The 15,234-nt window shown below is 49.7% G+C and overlaps 1 protein-coding gene across 8 annotated transcripts in view; it reads right to left on the reverse strand.

Moving 5' to 3' along the window:
* VWA5B2 (von Willebrand factor A domain containing 5B2) overlaps positions 1–15,234 on the reverse strand; it is a 109,329-nt gene that overhangs the window by 22,262 nt on the left and 71,833 nt on the right. For all 8 annotated transcript variants that reach the window (XM_075340351.1, XM_075340349.1, XM_075340353.1 and 5 more), the window contains 3 exons: positions 15,085–15,219; positions 14,888–14,986; positions 6,775–6,852 (listed from right to left, as the gene is read on the reverse strand). In XM_075340351.1, coding sequence (XP_075196466.1) covers positions 6,775–6,852; positions 14,888–14,986; positions 15,085–15,219 — 312 coding nt within the window. The remainder of the gene's footprint in view (positions 1–6,774; positions 6,853–14,887; positions 14,987–15,084; positions 15,220–15,234) is intronic.

Here is a 15,234-nt window from a genome sequence, read left to right on the forward strand (position 1 = left end):
CATTCTCTCAACCACAGGGCTCTGCGTAAAACCACAGAGTTGGCTGACGCCACCGCCGTACGGCTCGTAGAGTCTAGGACAGCATTAATCGCGTAAGACGCGAATGCAGACATTTGAGAGGTCAAGGGTGCCACCTGCGGAGCAGATGTACGTGTGACCGAGTCGACCTGTGTAAGCCCAGCTGAAATAGCTTGGAGTGCCCATACGGCTGCGAATGCTGGCGCCAACGACGCTCCAATAGCTTCATAGATGGATTTTAACCAGAGCTCCATCTGTCTGTCAGTGGCATCTTTAAGTGCCGCCCCATCTTCCACTGCAACTAGAGATCTGGCTGCAAGCCTGGAGATTGGAGGGTCCACCTTGGGACACTGTGTCCAACCCTTGACCACGTCAGGGGGAAAAGGATAGCGTGTATCTTTAAGCCGTTTGGAAAAACGCTTATCTGGATAAGCGTGGTGTTTCTGGATTGCGTCTCTAAAGTCAGAGTGGTCCAGAAACGTGCTTAATTTACGCTTGGGATACCTGAAATGGAATTTCTCCTGCTGTGAAGCTGCCTCCTCCGCAAGAGGAGCTGGTGGAGAAATATCTAACATCCTATTGATGGACGCTATAAGATCATTCACTATGGCGTCACCATCCGGGGTATCTAGATTGAGAGCGGCCCCAGCATCAGACTCCTGATCAGTTACATCCGCCTCATCACACAGAGAGTCGTCCCGCTGGGACCCTGACCAGTGTGATGAAGTTGAGGGTCGCTCATAGCGAGCCCGCTTAGGTTGTCTGGGACTGTCGTCCGAGTCAGAGCCGTCACCCTGGGGTGCATGTGACACCCCCGGAGCTAGGAAGTGGTCCAGCTGAGGGGGACCAGGGGGCAATGGATCAACAGTGCCCATGGTCTGAGTTACTGGTCTAGACTGCAATGTTTCAAGAATTTTAGACATAGTCATAGACAATCTGTCAGCAAAAGCTGCAAACTCCGTCCCTGTCACCTGGACAGCATTTACAGGTGGTTCTCCCTGGGTCACCTCTAGCAGCGGCCCCGGCTGAGCAATTGCCACGGGGGCCGAGCACTGCACACAATGGGGGTCAGTGGAACCTGCCGGTAGAGTAGCCCCACATGCGGTACAAGCAGCATATAAAGTCCGTGCCTTGGCACTTTTGCTTTTTGCGGACGACATGCTGTTATCTCCTTGAGAAATCTAAGGAGGGTATATAGCAGAAAACCACCAGCGACTGTACAGTGCAAAGTATTGCCAGCACAAAATACAAAGTACACTATGGCACAAGTGGGGGAGAGCCCTTGAGGGCTGCTTACCGCCCGCTGAAAAGCGGGTGTGAGATCGTAGAATCCCTTGTCTGGGTCTCCCAGCCTCCCCTCTGCAGCTCAGCGTGCAGGCAGGAATGGCTGCCGGCGTCCTGTGAAGAGGGGCGGACCGTGGGCGTCCCAAACAAAAGAGCGGGAAACTGCGTCCCCCTGTGCCTAGTGTGAGGGCTGGAGTATGTAAAACAGACTCCAGCTCTTAACGCTGCTGGACTGTACAGCGTCCCGCCCTCCTCCTGACTGGCAGGTCCGGGGGCGGGAACGATACGAACTAGGCCGCAAAAGCCGGGGACTGTAGTAATCTAGCGCGGCCGTCATATATGCACGGCCAGCGCGGAAGTCCCCGGCGCACCACAAATCCCAGCCGCGACCAGTAAACACTGACCCCAGCGGCCGGATCGGCCGATCGTACAAAGTCACCTCACTCAGCAGAGCTGTAGTGAGTAACGGCACCAGCGCAGCATCGCTGTTTACCCCGGCGCACTAACACACCCAGCAATGCTGCAGTGTGTGTGCGATAAGCACGGGGACACGGAGTACCTTGATGGAGCAGGGTCCTGTCCCTGAGAAAACTCCGCTCCGTATCCAGCAGAACCTCCAGGGGCTGTGGATGGAGCACGGCCTCAGTGCCCGGAGACCGGTAAAGTCCCACTTCGCCCAGAGCCCTAATGGGGATGGGGAAGGAATCAGCATGTGGGCTCCAGCCTCCGTACCCGCAATGGGTACCTCAACCTTAACAAACACCGCCGACAGAAAGTGGGGTGAGAAGGGAGCATGCTGGGGGCCCTAGTATGGGCCCTCTTTTCTTCCATCCGACATAGTCAGCAGCTGCTGCTGACTAAACAGTGGAGCTATGCGTGGATGTCTGGCCTCCTTCGCACAAAGCATAAAACTGAGGAGCCCGTGATCCCACGGGGGGGTGTATAGCCAGAAGGGGAGGGGCCTTACACTTTTAAGTGTAGTACTTTGTGTGGCCTCCGGAGGCAGTAGCTATACACCCAATTGTCTGGGTCTCCCAATTAGGAGCGACAAAGAAAGGCAAATTGTACATTTTTACACACAAAATCCCAAAAATGGGCCGGACAAAATTGTTGGCACCTTTCCAAAAATTAATCTACTGCACTTCCTTTAAGTAATGAATAAAATATTAAACCCCTGTATAGTTGGTTGGTGAAGCTGATATACAGTTAAAATTGGCAAAAAAACAAAGTAGATAATGCTGGGAATAAGTGCAAACAGTTCCTTCAATTGGATGGAGGAGTTAATAGATGAGCAATCCCAGCTTATAGTAAATTAGCTGTCTAGCTGAGGATACTAGGTTGGTGGTATAGTATTAAATGTATTGTTGTTGCAGTGGACCTATATGGTGCAACACTAATGAAGAGGTAACGATGACTGAAATGTCACACGGGCCCAAGTACGCTCCGGTGTTTTCCAGAGACGCCGCTGGCCAGGACAACCTGGATTGATCTAATGTACTGCCGACAGCATTCCTCCCCCAAGGCCAAGCTAGGTGAAGGAGAAGCCTAATACACAAGCTTCATCACTGAGCTGCATCAAGACTGCTGGAACGTGGCAGAGTCACTGCACACAGCTCATGTACGTTTCAGTCATCGTCATTATCTGTTCATCAGCACCACACCGTACATAACCACTGCAGCCCCAATGCACTTATTACTGTTAGTTTCAGTCATCATTACCTCTTCATTAGCATTCAAACGTATAGATCCACTGCAACATCAATGCATTTAATACTGTACCACCGACCTAGTATCCTCAGCTAGACCACTCATTTACTGTAAGCTGGGATTGCTTAGCTATTAACTGCTCTGATTGCAGGCACTATATGCAGTTATTCCCTGCATTACCTACTTTGTTTTTTTCCTATTTTAACTGTATATTGGCTTCATCAACCAACTTCACAGGGGCTTAATAGTTTATTAGTTACTTAAAGGAAACGTGGTAGATCAGTTTGTGGTGTTTTATATTAGTCCTTCTTGTGGTCAGGTACATAGAGTTGACTTTCTACCAGCAGCACCACCCATTACAGCCAGCAATGCAGCGCCAGTGTTCATTTAGATCTTGCCCTTTCTAAAATTGTGGCTAAACAATTTTGTTTCAAACATGTGAAAATCTCACCTACGCCATGCAACAGGTGTGGGCAATATGAAAAATCACTCCTGAAACCGGTAAAAAGGGGAGAAGTTCACTCAATCTTTGCATTATATGTCTGTGTGTGCCAGAAGGAGAAGAGAACTGTCTGAGGACTTGAGAAGCAAAATAGTTGAAAAATAACAACAATATCAAGGTTACAACTCCATCTCCACAGATCTTAATGTTCTGTTGTCTACGGTGCGCATCATAATCAAGAAATTTACAACCCATGGCACTGTAGCTAATCTCCCTGGATGAGGACAGCTGAGGAACATTGATGAACGGTTAGAAGACCAGATAGTGGATAAGCAGCCCCCATTAAACTTAAAAAAATTCAAGCTGTCCTGCAACCTCATGATGCATCAGTGTCAGCGTGAACTATCCAACATTTGAATTAAATTTAATGCTATGGCAGGAGACCCAAGAGGACGCTACTGCTGACAGAAGACATAAAAAAAACTTAATGCAGATTGCAAAAAAATGGACGAGAGTAAAGCTGGTGTCACACATAGCGACATCGCTGTTACGTCACCATTTTCTGTGACGTAACAGCGACCTTGTAAGTCGCTGTTATGATCGCTGCTTAGCTGTCAAACACAGCGACGCAGCAGCGATCATAACGTCGCTACATGTGCAGAGAGCAGGGAGCCGCGCACACTGCTTAGCGCTGGCTCCTTGCTCTCCTAGCTACAGTACACATCGGGTTAATTAACCCGATGTGTACTGCAGCTACATGTGCACAGAGCAGGAGCCGGCACTAGCAGCAAGAGCGGCGGAGGCTGGTAACGAAGGTAAATATCGGGTAACCAGGGAAAGGTCTTCCCTTGGTTACCCGATGTTTACAGTGGTTACAGCTTTCCGCAGCTGCCAGATGCCGGCTCCTGCTCCCTGCTCGCTTCATTTCGTCGCTCTCTCGCTGTCACACACAGCGATGTGTGCTTCACAGCGGGAGAGCGACGACGAAAAAATGAAGCAGGACATTCAGCAACGAGCAACGACCTCACAGCAGGGGCCAGCATGTTGCTGGATGTCACACACAGCGACAGGACGTCGCTGCAACGTCACAGAAAATGGTGACGTAGCAGCGACGTCGTTGTCGTCGTCGCTGTGTGTGACACCACCTTAAGCCAAAATCTTTCTGGGAAAGTGTCTGTGGACAGATAAGATCGACCTTTTTGTTAAAGCACATCTTTCTACTGTTTCCAAAAACAGAATGAGACCTACAAAATAAAAGAACACAGTACCTACAGTCAATATGGTGGAGGTTCAAAGATGATATGGTCAGATGTTTTGTTGCCTTTCACTGGGTGCCTTGACTGTGTATACGTCATCATGAAATCTGAAGTCTACTATAGAACTTTGGGTCGCAATGTAGTGCCCAGTATCAGAAAGCTGGGTTTGTATCCTAAGGCATGGGTCTCGCAGCAGGCCAGTGAGCCCAAACATACTTGAAGAAGCACCCAGAAACTGATGGAAATAAAGCGCTGGAGAGTTCTGGAATGGCAGCAATGAGTCCAGATCTAAGGGTACCTTCACACTTAGCGATGCAGCAGCGATCCGACCAGCGATCTGACCTGGTCAGGATCGCTGCTGCATCGCTACATGGTCGCTGGTGAGCTGTCAAACAGGCAGATCTCACCAGCGACCAGTGAACAGCCCCCAGCCAGCAGCGACGTGCAAGCGACGCTGCGCTTGCACGGAGCCGCCGTCTGGAAGCTGCGGAGACTGGTAACTAAGGTAAACATCGGGTATGGTTACCCGATGTTTACATTAGTTACCAGCGCACACCGCTTAGCTGTGTGTGCAGGGAGCAGGGAGCCGCGCACACTGAGCGCTGGCTCCTTGCTCTCCTAGCTGCTGTACACATCGGGTTAATTAACCCGATGTGTACAGCAGCTACATGTGCAGAGAGCCGGAGCCGGCAGCACAGGCAGCGTGAGAGCTGCAGAGGCTGGTAACTAAGGTAAATATCGGGTAACCACCTTGGTTACCCGATGTTTATCTTGGTTACAGCTTACCTCAGCTGTCAGACGCCGGCTCCTGCTCCCTGCTCGCTTCATTTGTCGCTCTCTCGCTGTCACACACAGCGATCTGTGTGTCACAGTGGGAGAGCGCCTTTGAAGAAAACGAACCAGAGCTGTGTGTAACGAGCAGCGATCTCGCAGCAGGGGCCAGATCGCTGCTCATTGTCACACACAGCGAGATCGCTAATGAGGTCACTGCTGCGTCACAAAAAGCGTGACTCAGCAGCGATCTCGGCAGTGAGCTCTCTGTGTGTGAAGCACCCCTAAATCCCATTGAACACCTGTGGAGAGACCTTTAAAATTGCTGTTGGGAGAAGACGTCCTTCAAAGATCAAAGACATGGAGCAGTTTGCAAAAAAAAAAAAAAAAAGTGGTACAATACAAAATTTCACTTGAGAGGTGTAAGAAGCTTGTTAATGTTTATAGAAAATGATTGATTGCAGTTATTTATTTCAAATTGTGTGCAACCAAATATTAAAGTTGAGGGTGACATCAATTTTGTCTGGCCCATTTTGGGATGGGGGGGTGGGAAATGATGTCCAATTTGCCTTTTTTTCCCAAGTTATTTTTGTGCTGCTCCAATTCACACACAGGAAATAAACATGTGTACAACAAAACATATGTAATTGCAATAATTTTATGAATACTTTATACTCTGGAAAAAATTTCAAGGCTGCCAACACTTTTGGCCATGACTGTATGCACATATATGTTAGCTCTCAGTTATTATAGTTATGACATTTTCAAAAGGTGAAAGCATTCCTTAGTGGTTAAATATCTTCCCAGAGTTTTCTTTCCCCGGGAACAGAGAGTAGTGTGTGTTTCTTAAGACGATCAGATCTACAGTAGCTTACCAGAGGTATTAGATTAGTCGCTGGCTGTAGAAATCTATGGAGGATGTTGCTTCAGCTTTTAGTGACTAGAGTGTGCAGAGAGTTAAACGGCTATATAGTGCAGGACACAAGTCATATAATGGCCAGAAATTGTGATATTGCTTCTGTATACATACATGACAACAGATTCTGAAGTCATTTGAAATGACGGTCGTCATTTAAAGAGACTAAATTTCTTTTTTTAGTAAATTTTACAAATGATGGCAGTGAAAGAGTCAGCACTGTCTTATCTTACCTGCTTATCCCCAGCATTAGAGAGAGACAGGTGCTGAGCTGACCCTTTAACAACCATCATCTGTACTCCAAAAGAGTACAGATAGCAAAATGTATAGTAAAATATATATTGTCACATTGCAAATGTTCCCTTTCACTGTAAACTCACCTTCATGGCCTCCCATTTTCTCCAAGCAGTTTTCAGAAGATATTCCTGGTAGAGATGATGGTGGAAGTGGAGATCTGCCTGTTAAGTTGAAAAAATGTATAGAATTGAACTGCTGGACTTTGAGGAATATGTTTTCTGCATGTAAACCTTCTGTAGAAACTTTATTTTAAAATGTCAACAAATTAAAATAAATTAATCAGAATAGCTTGTGACTACATACATCATCTTTACAATATGCCTTAAACAACAAAAAAGAGAATTTTGTTTACTTACCGTAAATTCTTTTAGTTCCGTATTGGGAGACCCAGACATTGGGTGTATAGCTTCTGCATCCGGAGGACACACAAAGTACTACACTAAAAAGTGTAGCTCCTCCCTCTGAGCATATACACCCCCTGGCTAACCAAATATAGCCAGTTTAGTTCAAAAGCTGAAGGAGAATAGCCACCCACAAGTAGAGATAGAGCAAGAACCGGAACAACCGGAGCCTCTGTCTACAACAACAGCCGGTGATAACACGCGGAACAAGAAACTGTCAACAGGCAACAGGGAGGGTGCTGGGTCTCCCAATACGGAACTATAAGAAAAAGAATTTACGGTAAGTAAACAAAATTCTCTTTCTTTATCGTTCCTATGGGAGACCCAGAAAACTGAGAAGTAGGCGGAACCTAACTTCACAAATGGGCGACAGCCGCCTGAAGGATGCGTCTGCCCAAGCTCGCATCTGCCGAAGCATGAGCATGCACTTGGTAGTGCTTTGAAAAGGTATGCAGACTAGTCCAAGTGGCAGCCTGACAGACCTGCTGAGCCGTAGCCTGGTGCCTGAAAGCCCAAGAGGCACCGACAGCTCTGGTCGAGTGTGCCTTGATCCCCGGCGGGGGAGGCACCTGAGTACACTGGTAGGCATCGGAAATGGCCGACCTAATCCAACGAGCTAAGGTCGGCTTAGAAACCGCGAGGCCCTTACGCCGACCTGTGGTTAGCACAAAAAGAGGTGCACCGCCTAAGAACAGCGGTGCGAGACACATAGATCCGGAGCGCCCGCACCAGATCCAGAGTATGCAACGCTTTTTCAAAGCGATGAACAGGAGCCGGACAAAAGGAAGGCAGGGAAATGTCCTGGTTAAGGTGGAAAGGAGAAACCACCTTAGGGAGAAAATCCGGAGTCGGACGGAGGACCACCTTGTCTTGATGAAAAAACAAAAAAGGTGACTCCGAAGAGAGCGCAGCCAAATCAGAGACTCTACTGAGGGAAGTTATGGCCACTAGAAAGACCACTTTCTGTGAAAGACGAGACAAAGAAACCTCCCTAAGAGGCTCAAAGGGGGGTTTCTGCAAGGCCGTGAGGACCAGATTGAAGTCCCAGGGATCCAAGGGCCGCCGGTAAGGCGGAATGATGTGAGACGCGCCCTGCATGAAGGTGCGCACCTGAGCCAGCCGGGCGATACGCCGCTGGAACAACACTGACAGAGCCGAGATTTGTCCCTTGAGTGAATTGAGGGATAGTCCTAGCTGCAGACCGGACTGTAGAAAGGACAGAAGGGTCGGCAAGGAAAAAGGCCAAGGAGCATGGCCGGAAGAGCGACACCAGGACAGGAAAATTCTCCAGGTCCTGTGATAGATTTTGGCCGAGGAAGACTTCCGAGCCCGAGTCATAGTGGAGATGACTTCAGGAGGAATACCAGAAGTCGTCAAGATCCAGGACTCAAGAGCCACGCCGTCAATCTAAGAGCCGCAGAATTCTGGCGGAAAAACGGACCTTGTGAGAGAAGGTCTGGACGGTCCGGAAGATGCCACGGCACCTCTACGGACAGATGGAGCAGGTCTGGGTACTAAGCTCGCCTGGGCCAGTCCGGAGCAATGAGGATGACCCGACGGCCCTCCATTCTGATCTTGCGCAGGACTCTGGGCAAGAGAGCTAGAGGGGGAAACACGTAGGACAGACGAAACTGGGACCAATCTTGAACCAGAGCGTCCGCTGCAAAGGCCTGAGGATCGTGGGAGCGAGCCACGTAAACCGGAACCTTGTTGTTGTGCCGGGATGCCATTCGATCCACTTCCGGAGTGCCCCACTTGCAGCAGATTGATCGAAACACTGCCGGATGCAGGGACCACTCGCCACTGTCCACGGTTTGACGGCTGAGATAATCTGCTTCCCAGTTTTCCACGCCTGGGATGTGGACTGCGGATATGGTGGACTTGGAGTCCTCCGTCCATTGAAGGATGCGTTGAACCTCAACATTGCCAGGCGGCTGCGTGTCCCGCCTTGGTGATTGATGTAGGCAACCGCTGTCGCGTTGTCTGACTGGACTCGGATGTGCTTGCTCGCCAACAGGTGGTGAAAGGCTAAGAGAGCTAGAAGCACAGCTCTGGTTTCCAGCACATTGATCGAGAGGGCTGATTCGGACGGAGTCCAAGTGCCCTGCGCTCTGTGGTGGAGATATACCGCTCCCCAGCCAGATAGACTGGCATCCGTGGTGAGGATCACCCAGGACGGAGCGTCCCTGAGACAAAGAGAGGGGCCGAAGCCACCACTGAAGGGAGCCCCTGGTCTGTGGCGACAGAGCCACTAACCTGTGCAAGGAGGAAGTCAGCTTGTCCCAACAGCGGAGAATGTCCAGCTGCAGAGGACGCAGATGGAACTGGGCAAAGGGAACCGCCTCCATTGACGCCACCATCTGACCCAGCACCTGCATTAGGTGCCTGATGGAATGACGGCGGGGCCTCAGCAGAGAGCGCACCGCCAGATGGAGGGACTGCTGTTTGACTAAGGGCAGCTTCACAAGTGCCGGCAGAGTCTCAAATTGCATCCCTAGGTACGTGAGCTTCTGGGTCAGAGTCAGAGTGGATTTGGGCAGATTGACAAGCCACCCGAATTGGACTAGAGTGGCGAGAGTGAGCGAGACACTCCGCTGACAGTCTGCGCTGGATGAAGCCTTGACTAGAAGGTCGTCCAGGTAAGGAATCACTGCCAACCCCTGGAGGTGCAGAACCGCAACCACTGCTGCCATGACCTTGGTGAATACTCGAGGGGCCGTGGCTAACCCGAAGGGGAGAGCCACGAATTGGAAATGTTCCTCTCCGATTGCAAAACGTAGCCAACGCTGGTGTGAAACTGCAATTGGCACATGGAGATAGGCGTCTCTGATGTCGATGGATGCCAGGAAATCTCCTTGGGTCATTGAGGCAATGACTGATCGCAGAGACTCCATGCGAAAATGCCGCACCTGAACATGCTTGTTGAGAAGCTTGAGATCCAGGATGGGCCGGAAGGAACAGTCCTTTTTGGGGACTAGGAAGAGATTTGAGTAGAAACCTCTGAACCGTTCCCGGGCGGGAACCGGTACAATTACTCCGTTGGCATGCAAGGATGCCACGGCCTGAGAGAAGGCGGCGGCCTTGGAGCAGGGGGGAGTAGACAGAAAAAATCTGTTTGGCGGGCTGGAAGAGAATTCTATCCTGTAGCCGTGGGAGATGATATCCCACACCCACTGATCGGAGACGTGTTGAAACCACACGTCGCCAAAGTGGGAGAGCCTGCCACCGACGAAGGACGTTGCTGGCACGGCCAGATAGTCAAGAGGAGGCTGCCTTAGTGGCAGCAGCTCCTGCGCCTTTGTGCGCCAGTTGGGTTTTTGGTCCTTGGCTGAGTTAGTGGACGAGGCCGAGGGCTTAGAGGATGACCAGTTGGAGGAACAAAAGGACCGAAACCTCGACTGGTTCCTACCCTGGGCAGGTTTCCTGGTTTTAGTTTGTGGCATGGAAGTACTCTTCCCGCCAGTAGCTTCCTTAATAATTTCATCCAGTTGTTCACCGAATAGCCTGGATCCAGCAAAAGGGAGCCCAGCAAGGTACTTCTTTGAAGAAGCACCTGCCTTCCACTCTCGAAGCCACAAGATCCTGCGGATAGCGAGGGAATTAGCCGAAGCCACCGCAGTGCGGTGAGAAGCCTCCAGCATGGCAGACATGGCATAGGATGAAAAAGCTGAAGCTTGGGAAGTTAAGGCAACCATTTCGGGCATAGATTCCCTGGTGAGGGAATGCATCTCCTCTAGAGAAGCAGAGATGGCTTTGAGAGCCCACACTGCTGCAAAAGATGGGGAGAACGAGGCCCCTGCCGCCTCATATACAGATTTGGCCAGAAGGTCAACCTGGCGGTCAGTGGAATCCTTAAGAGAGGTGCCATCAGCCACTGATACAACTGTCCGGGGCTGAGAGTCTAGACACCGGGGGGGTCTACCTTTGGTGAATGAGCCCACTCCATGACCACCTCAGGTGGAAAGGGAAAACGGTCATCAGAACCACGCTTTGGGAAGCGTTTGTCAGGACAGGCCCTAGGCTTGGTCACAGTGGCCTGAAAACTGGAGTGGTTAAAGAACACACTCCTTGTTCTCTTGGACAAGGTAAACTGGTGCTTTCTTGCCAGAGAGGGTTGCTCTTCTGATACAGGCGGATTGAGGTCCAGTACAAAATTAATGGACGCAATCAAATCACTAGCATCTGCGTCAGTTTCGGACAGATCAATGGGGTACATGGAGGTAGCTCCGAGCCCCCAGTAACGGCATCCTCCTCGTCCTGCGAGTCAGCTCTTGAATCAGAGCCGCGGGACGAGGAAGGAGAGGGAGCCCTGCGTCTCCTCTTAGGAGGACGGGGTCTGGGACCAGATGAAGAATCCTCTGTGAGCTCCGCTGAGAGAGCCCTAGCAGCAGAGGCGCCCTGAGAAGGGGGCTGATGCATGTTCAGCAAAGTCCGGGACAGCTGTCCCATGGAGTCGGCAAAAGACTGGGAGATTGACCTAGAGAAGGATTCTACCCAAGCCGGGGGTTCAGCCACCGGAGCCGGAGCAGCCGGAGAGACCACTGTGGGTGCGATTCCAGGCTGAGGCATTGTCAGGTTAGAGCAGGCATCACAATGTGGATATGTGCTCGGTTCAGGCAGCACGAGCTTACATGCAGTGCATATTGAGTAAAGCCTTGCAGCCATGCTCCTCGTGCGAGACATGCTGCTGAAGTGGGGGCTCTGAGCCAGAATGACCCCCAGAGAGTATATAAGCAGGTCCACAACCGGAGGTTATGGCTTACCAGACAGTTTGTGTGCCCTCCAGATCCCACAGCCCGGACCCCCAAGCAGCTTAGCAGGGATGCTGCAGCCAGCGCCGATCACAGAGAGAAACGCTGATAAAATGGCGCCGGAGCGAGGAAAGGGGGCGGGACCTGCTCTGAGAGCGGGATCTGGAAGGCCAAGGAGATTTACAGGGGAGGGGACATGTACTCAGAGAGGAGTGTCCCTCCCCTGTGCCGAACGGCCGCTGGGCGGAGCCGCACTGTCCCTCTGCATGATTGACATGCAAGGGCAGTGAAATCGAAAGTAGGCCTCCGGCGAAGCCGGGGCCTAAATTTAAGCGATGCGGCCGGCGCGCAGGCCCCATCGGCGCGGTTCTCAGGTGACAACCAGAGAACCGGCCGGAAATGTCAGAACAGTTACACAGCACACTCTCCCCAACAATAAAGTACAAGGGACCCCCCGAATATAAACGTCTCAGATACTTAGCTTGCTGAGACGCAGGGTTCCAAGTCCCTGGGGATGAGTGCTCCGTCCAGCAGGATCCTGAAGGGCTGCGGATGGAGACAGGCCTCCTGCAAAGCAAGGAGAACCGTGCTGGCTCCCACTTCAAGCCAGAGCCCGAAGGATGGTGAAGGAGCGCGGCATGTAAGGCTCCAGCCTTGGAATCAACCTTAACAACACCGCCGACACAGTGGGGTGAGAAGGGACATGCCGGGAGTCCAGGCTTGGACCCGCCTTTCTTCAAAAACTTTCCAAAATGAAAAATCAGATGAGAATGCATGTGTGGATGTATGCCTCCTGAACACAAAGCAATGAACTGGCTAGATCTGGTTATCCAGGGGGTGTATATGCTCAGAGGGAGGAGCTACACTTTTTAGTGTAGTACTTTGTGTGTCCTCCGGAGGCAGAAGCTATACACCCAATGTCTGGGTCTCCCATAGGAATGATAAAGAAATGGTATTTTAGTGTTCCGTTTATTTTTTTGAGCAGTATATTTTGCACATCAAATGTGATCAATAAAATTAATTGTATAGTCAAATACCTTCTGTTATCAATTTTTGCACTGAGTGCCGTTCACATGACCCCTGGCTGCAACGGCCACTGGTACCTAGTGGGATCTTGTCAACTTCCGGGCTCTAGAAGTTTACGTGACATAATCCTATCATGTTTGGTTAACCTCAAACAGACTCTTGTGAAACTTTCGGACCTCATCTGGTGTTGAACGCTTTATAGCTTTCTCTATTCGCATCCACTCTAGTCTTCTTTTCCTTCACAAAAAGCTTGTACTGGCAACAATGTCTTCCATGGGCAAGCCTCAGAACTAGCAGCTCAGTCTTGTCACCCTTCCTTCCTGACAGTCACCTGAAGAAAGTGGTACTCCGTCCAGGTTCCTCCCTTCTCCTAAGGTGGTTCACTTTCTTCTTCTCCTGGGTGAGAGTCTCCTCTAATTCCGTTTTTCTTCTCATCCTTCTCATCGGCCTCTAAGATACATTGTACCTGGTCAGAGTGTTAGCGGCCCGGTATGTTTAGGACCGCTTCCTTAAAATACCTAGTATTCTTGTTTGTGATCCAGAGTTATCTTATGGTGTTCTGGTCTGGTTCCGCTCCGCCAGGATGGACGCATATTGGGCAAGGGACACAGCACCCTCTCCGTGGTTCTAGCTCTCTGCACCTGTGATTGAGGCATCCAGGACCATTCGTCTCCAAGTCCCTGTTTCACAGCCCCCTAGGTAGGTTCTCTAGCAATCTGTACTTACTATTTCCAAGTTATACAGAGTACACACCTTCTTACCCTTTTTTCTTGGCAGTTTCTGGCCTAGGTAGTAAGATCTTGCAAATTACAGTGGTCAGTTTCCGACCGGAGAATATGACCAATGCTCTTCCATTATTCTAGTCTTGTCTCTTCCCACTCTTGGGGACAGCTTTGGGACATCCCTTGCTTTCCTGTGTCCTCCAATGAAGTAATACAGAAAATAAGATTTTGAGTACTCACAGTTAAATCTCTTTCTCGAATCCTTCATTAGGTGACATAGCACCTACCCTTTTTAGATTCTGTGTTGCGTCAATCTGTATTTTATCTCAGGTTGCTTCTCCTACTGCTTTCACACTAACTGATAGGATTGGCTCCGCTTGGTGGCTGTATATTACTGAGGAGCAAACTTTTTTTCTTGCTTAGTGTCAGTAGTATACATCCCATTGTATCCTGTGTCCCCCAATGAAGGCTCCGAGAAAGCGATTTTACAGAGGCAACCCCAAATCATCTTCTTACCAGTGCAAAATGATCCTATCACTGTTTAAGGTTTTAAAGGGAACCTGTAAGTTCCATAAGCACCCAGAACCACGAGCAATTCTAGGTGCATATTGCTAATCCCTGCTTAACCGTCCCTGTATACACTAACATAGATAAAGAGATCTTTAGAAAAAGTATTTCTAAAGATCTTATATCGTATGCTAATGAGCGAGGGCACTAGCCCCCTGGGCATTAGTTCCCCTGGCTAGTCGGCACCATTTGCATGTTAGCACACCCACAGGAATGTACTAACATGCTAATGAATGTGCAGCATCAGAGGATGATCTCGCTCACCTCTCCACTACCATCGAAGCCAGACACTGGATTTGGTTCAGTGCGCATGACCGCGGAGTTCCAGTCATGCGCACTATGAAGCCAGGTGTACGTGTCTTGGCTTCAAACTGAAATAGTGCGCACGAGCAGTTCTGGGTGCATATTGGACCCAATAGGTTCCCTTTAAGTCAAACTGGACAGTGTTTCGGCTTTGGTTTTCAGCTTCCTATAATAATAAAATAAAAAAAAAAAAAAACACACACTCGAACACTAAGAATTGTTGCAGGAATTTCTAGGTTTGTTCCATTTATCTTTTATGGAATTTCATGTAGTTTTGCACTTCTTTTATCCTGTTAATTCAATGGAGAAAACTGTGTCATTTAACATTACATATGCTGTTCTCCAAATATTCAATAAGGGAAAAATATAGCATGGATGAGAAAGCACGATTTCTGTGTTCCATCACACGATCGATGGATATCTTACCTGCATTTTCAAATGTGTCTTCCATGGATTCTGAGTGTCTATTGTCTGCCACGCTCCAGTTCCCTGAGTTTGAGCTGCCAGTTCTTCTACTGCGCCCACCTAGAAGCCAAGGCCAGCACATAGCTTTGCTAGTTTTTGTTTTTTACAATTTATGATGTAAATTTTAGAAGTCACTTCATGTCATACCAATTCCTTACCTCTGCGCACAATCGTGTGACCTGGAAGTTCATCCTGGGTATCTGGGTCTACAGGCATATGGTAAGTAAAAACTGAGGCTTGTGAACAAGACTTGCTAGTCTGTATGGCTTTCAGTCGGAATCGTCGAGAAGAACCTACAATGAACATTA

The sequence above is a fragment of the Anomaloglossus baeobatrachus genome, chromosome 3 (assembly GCF_048569485.1).
Source record: "Anomaloglossus baeobatrachus isolate aAnoBae1 chromosome 3, aAnoBae1.hap1, whole genome shotgun sequence".
Lineage (NCBI taxonomy): Eukaryota > Metazoa > Chordata > Amphibia > Anura > Aromobatidae > Anomaloglossus > Anomaloglossus baeobatrachus.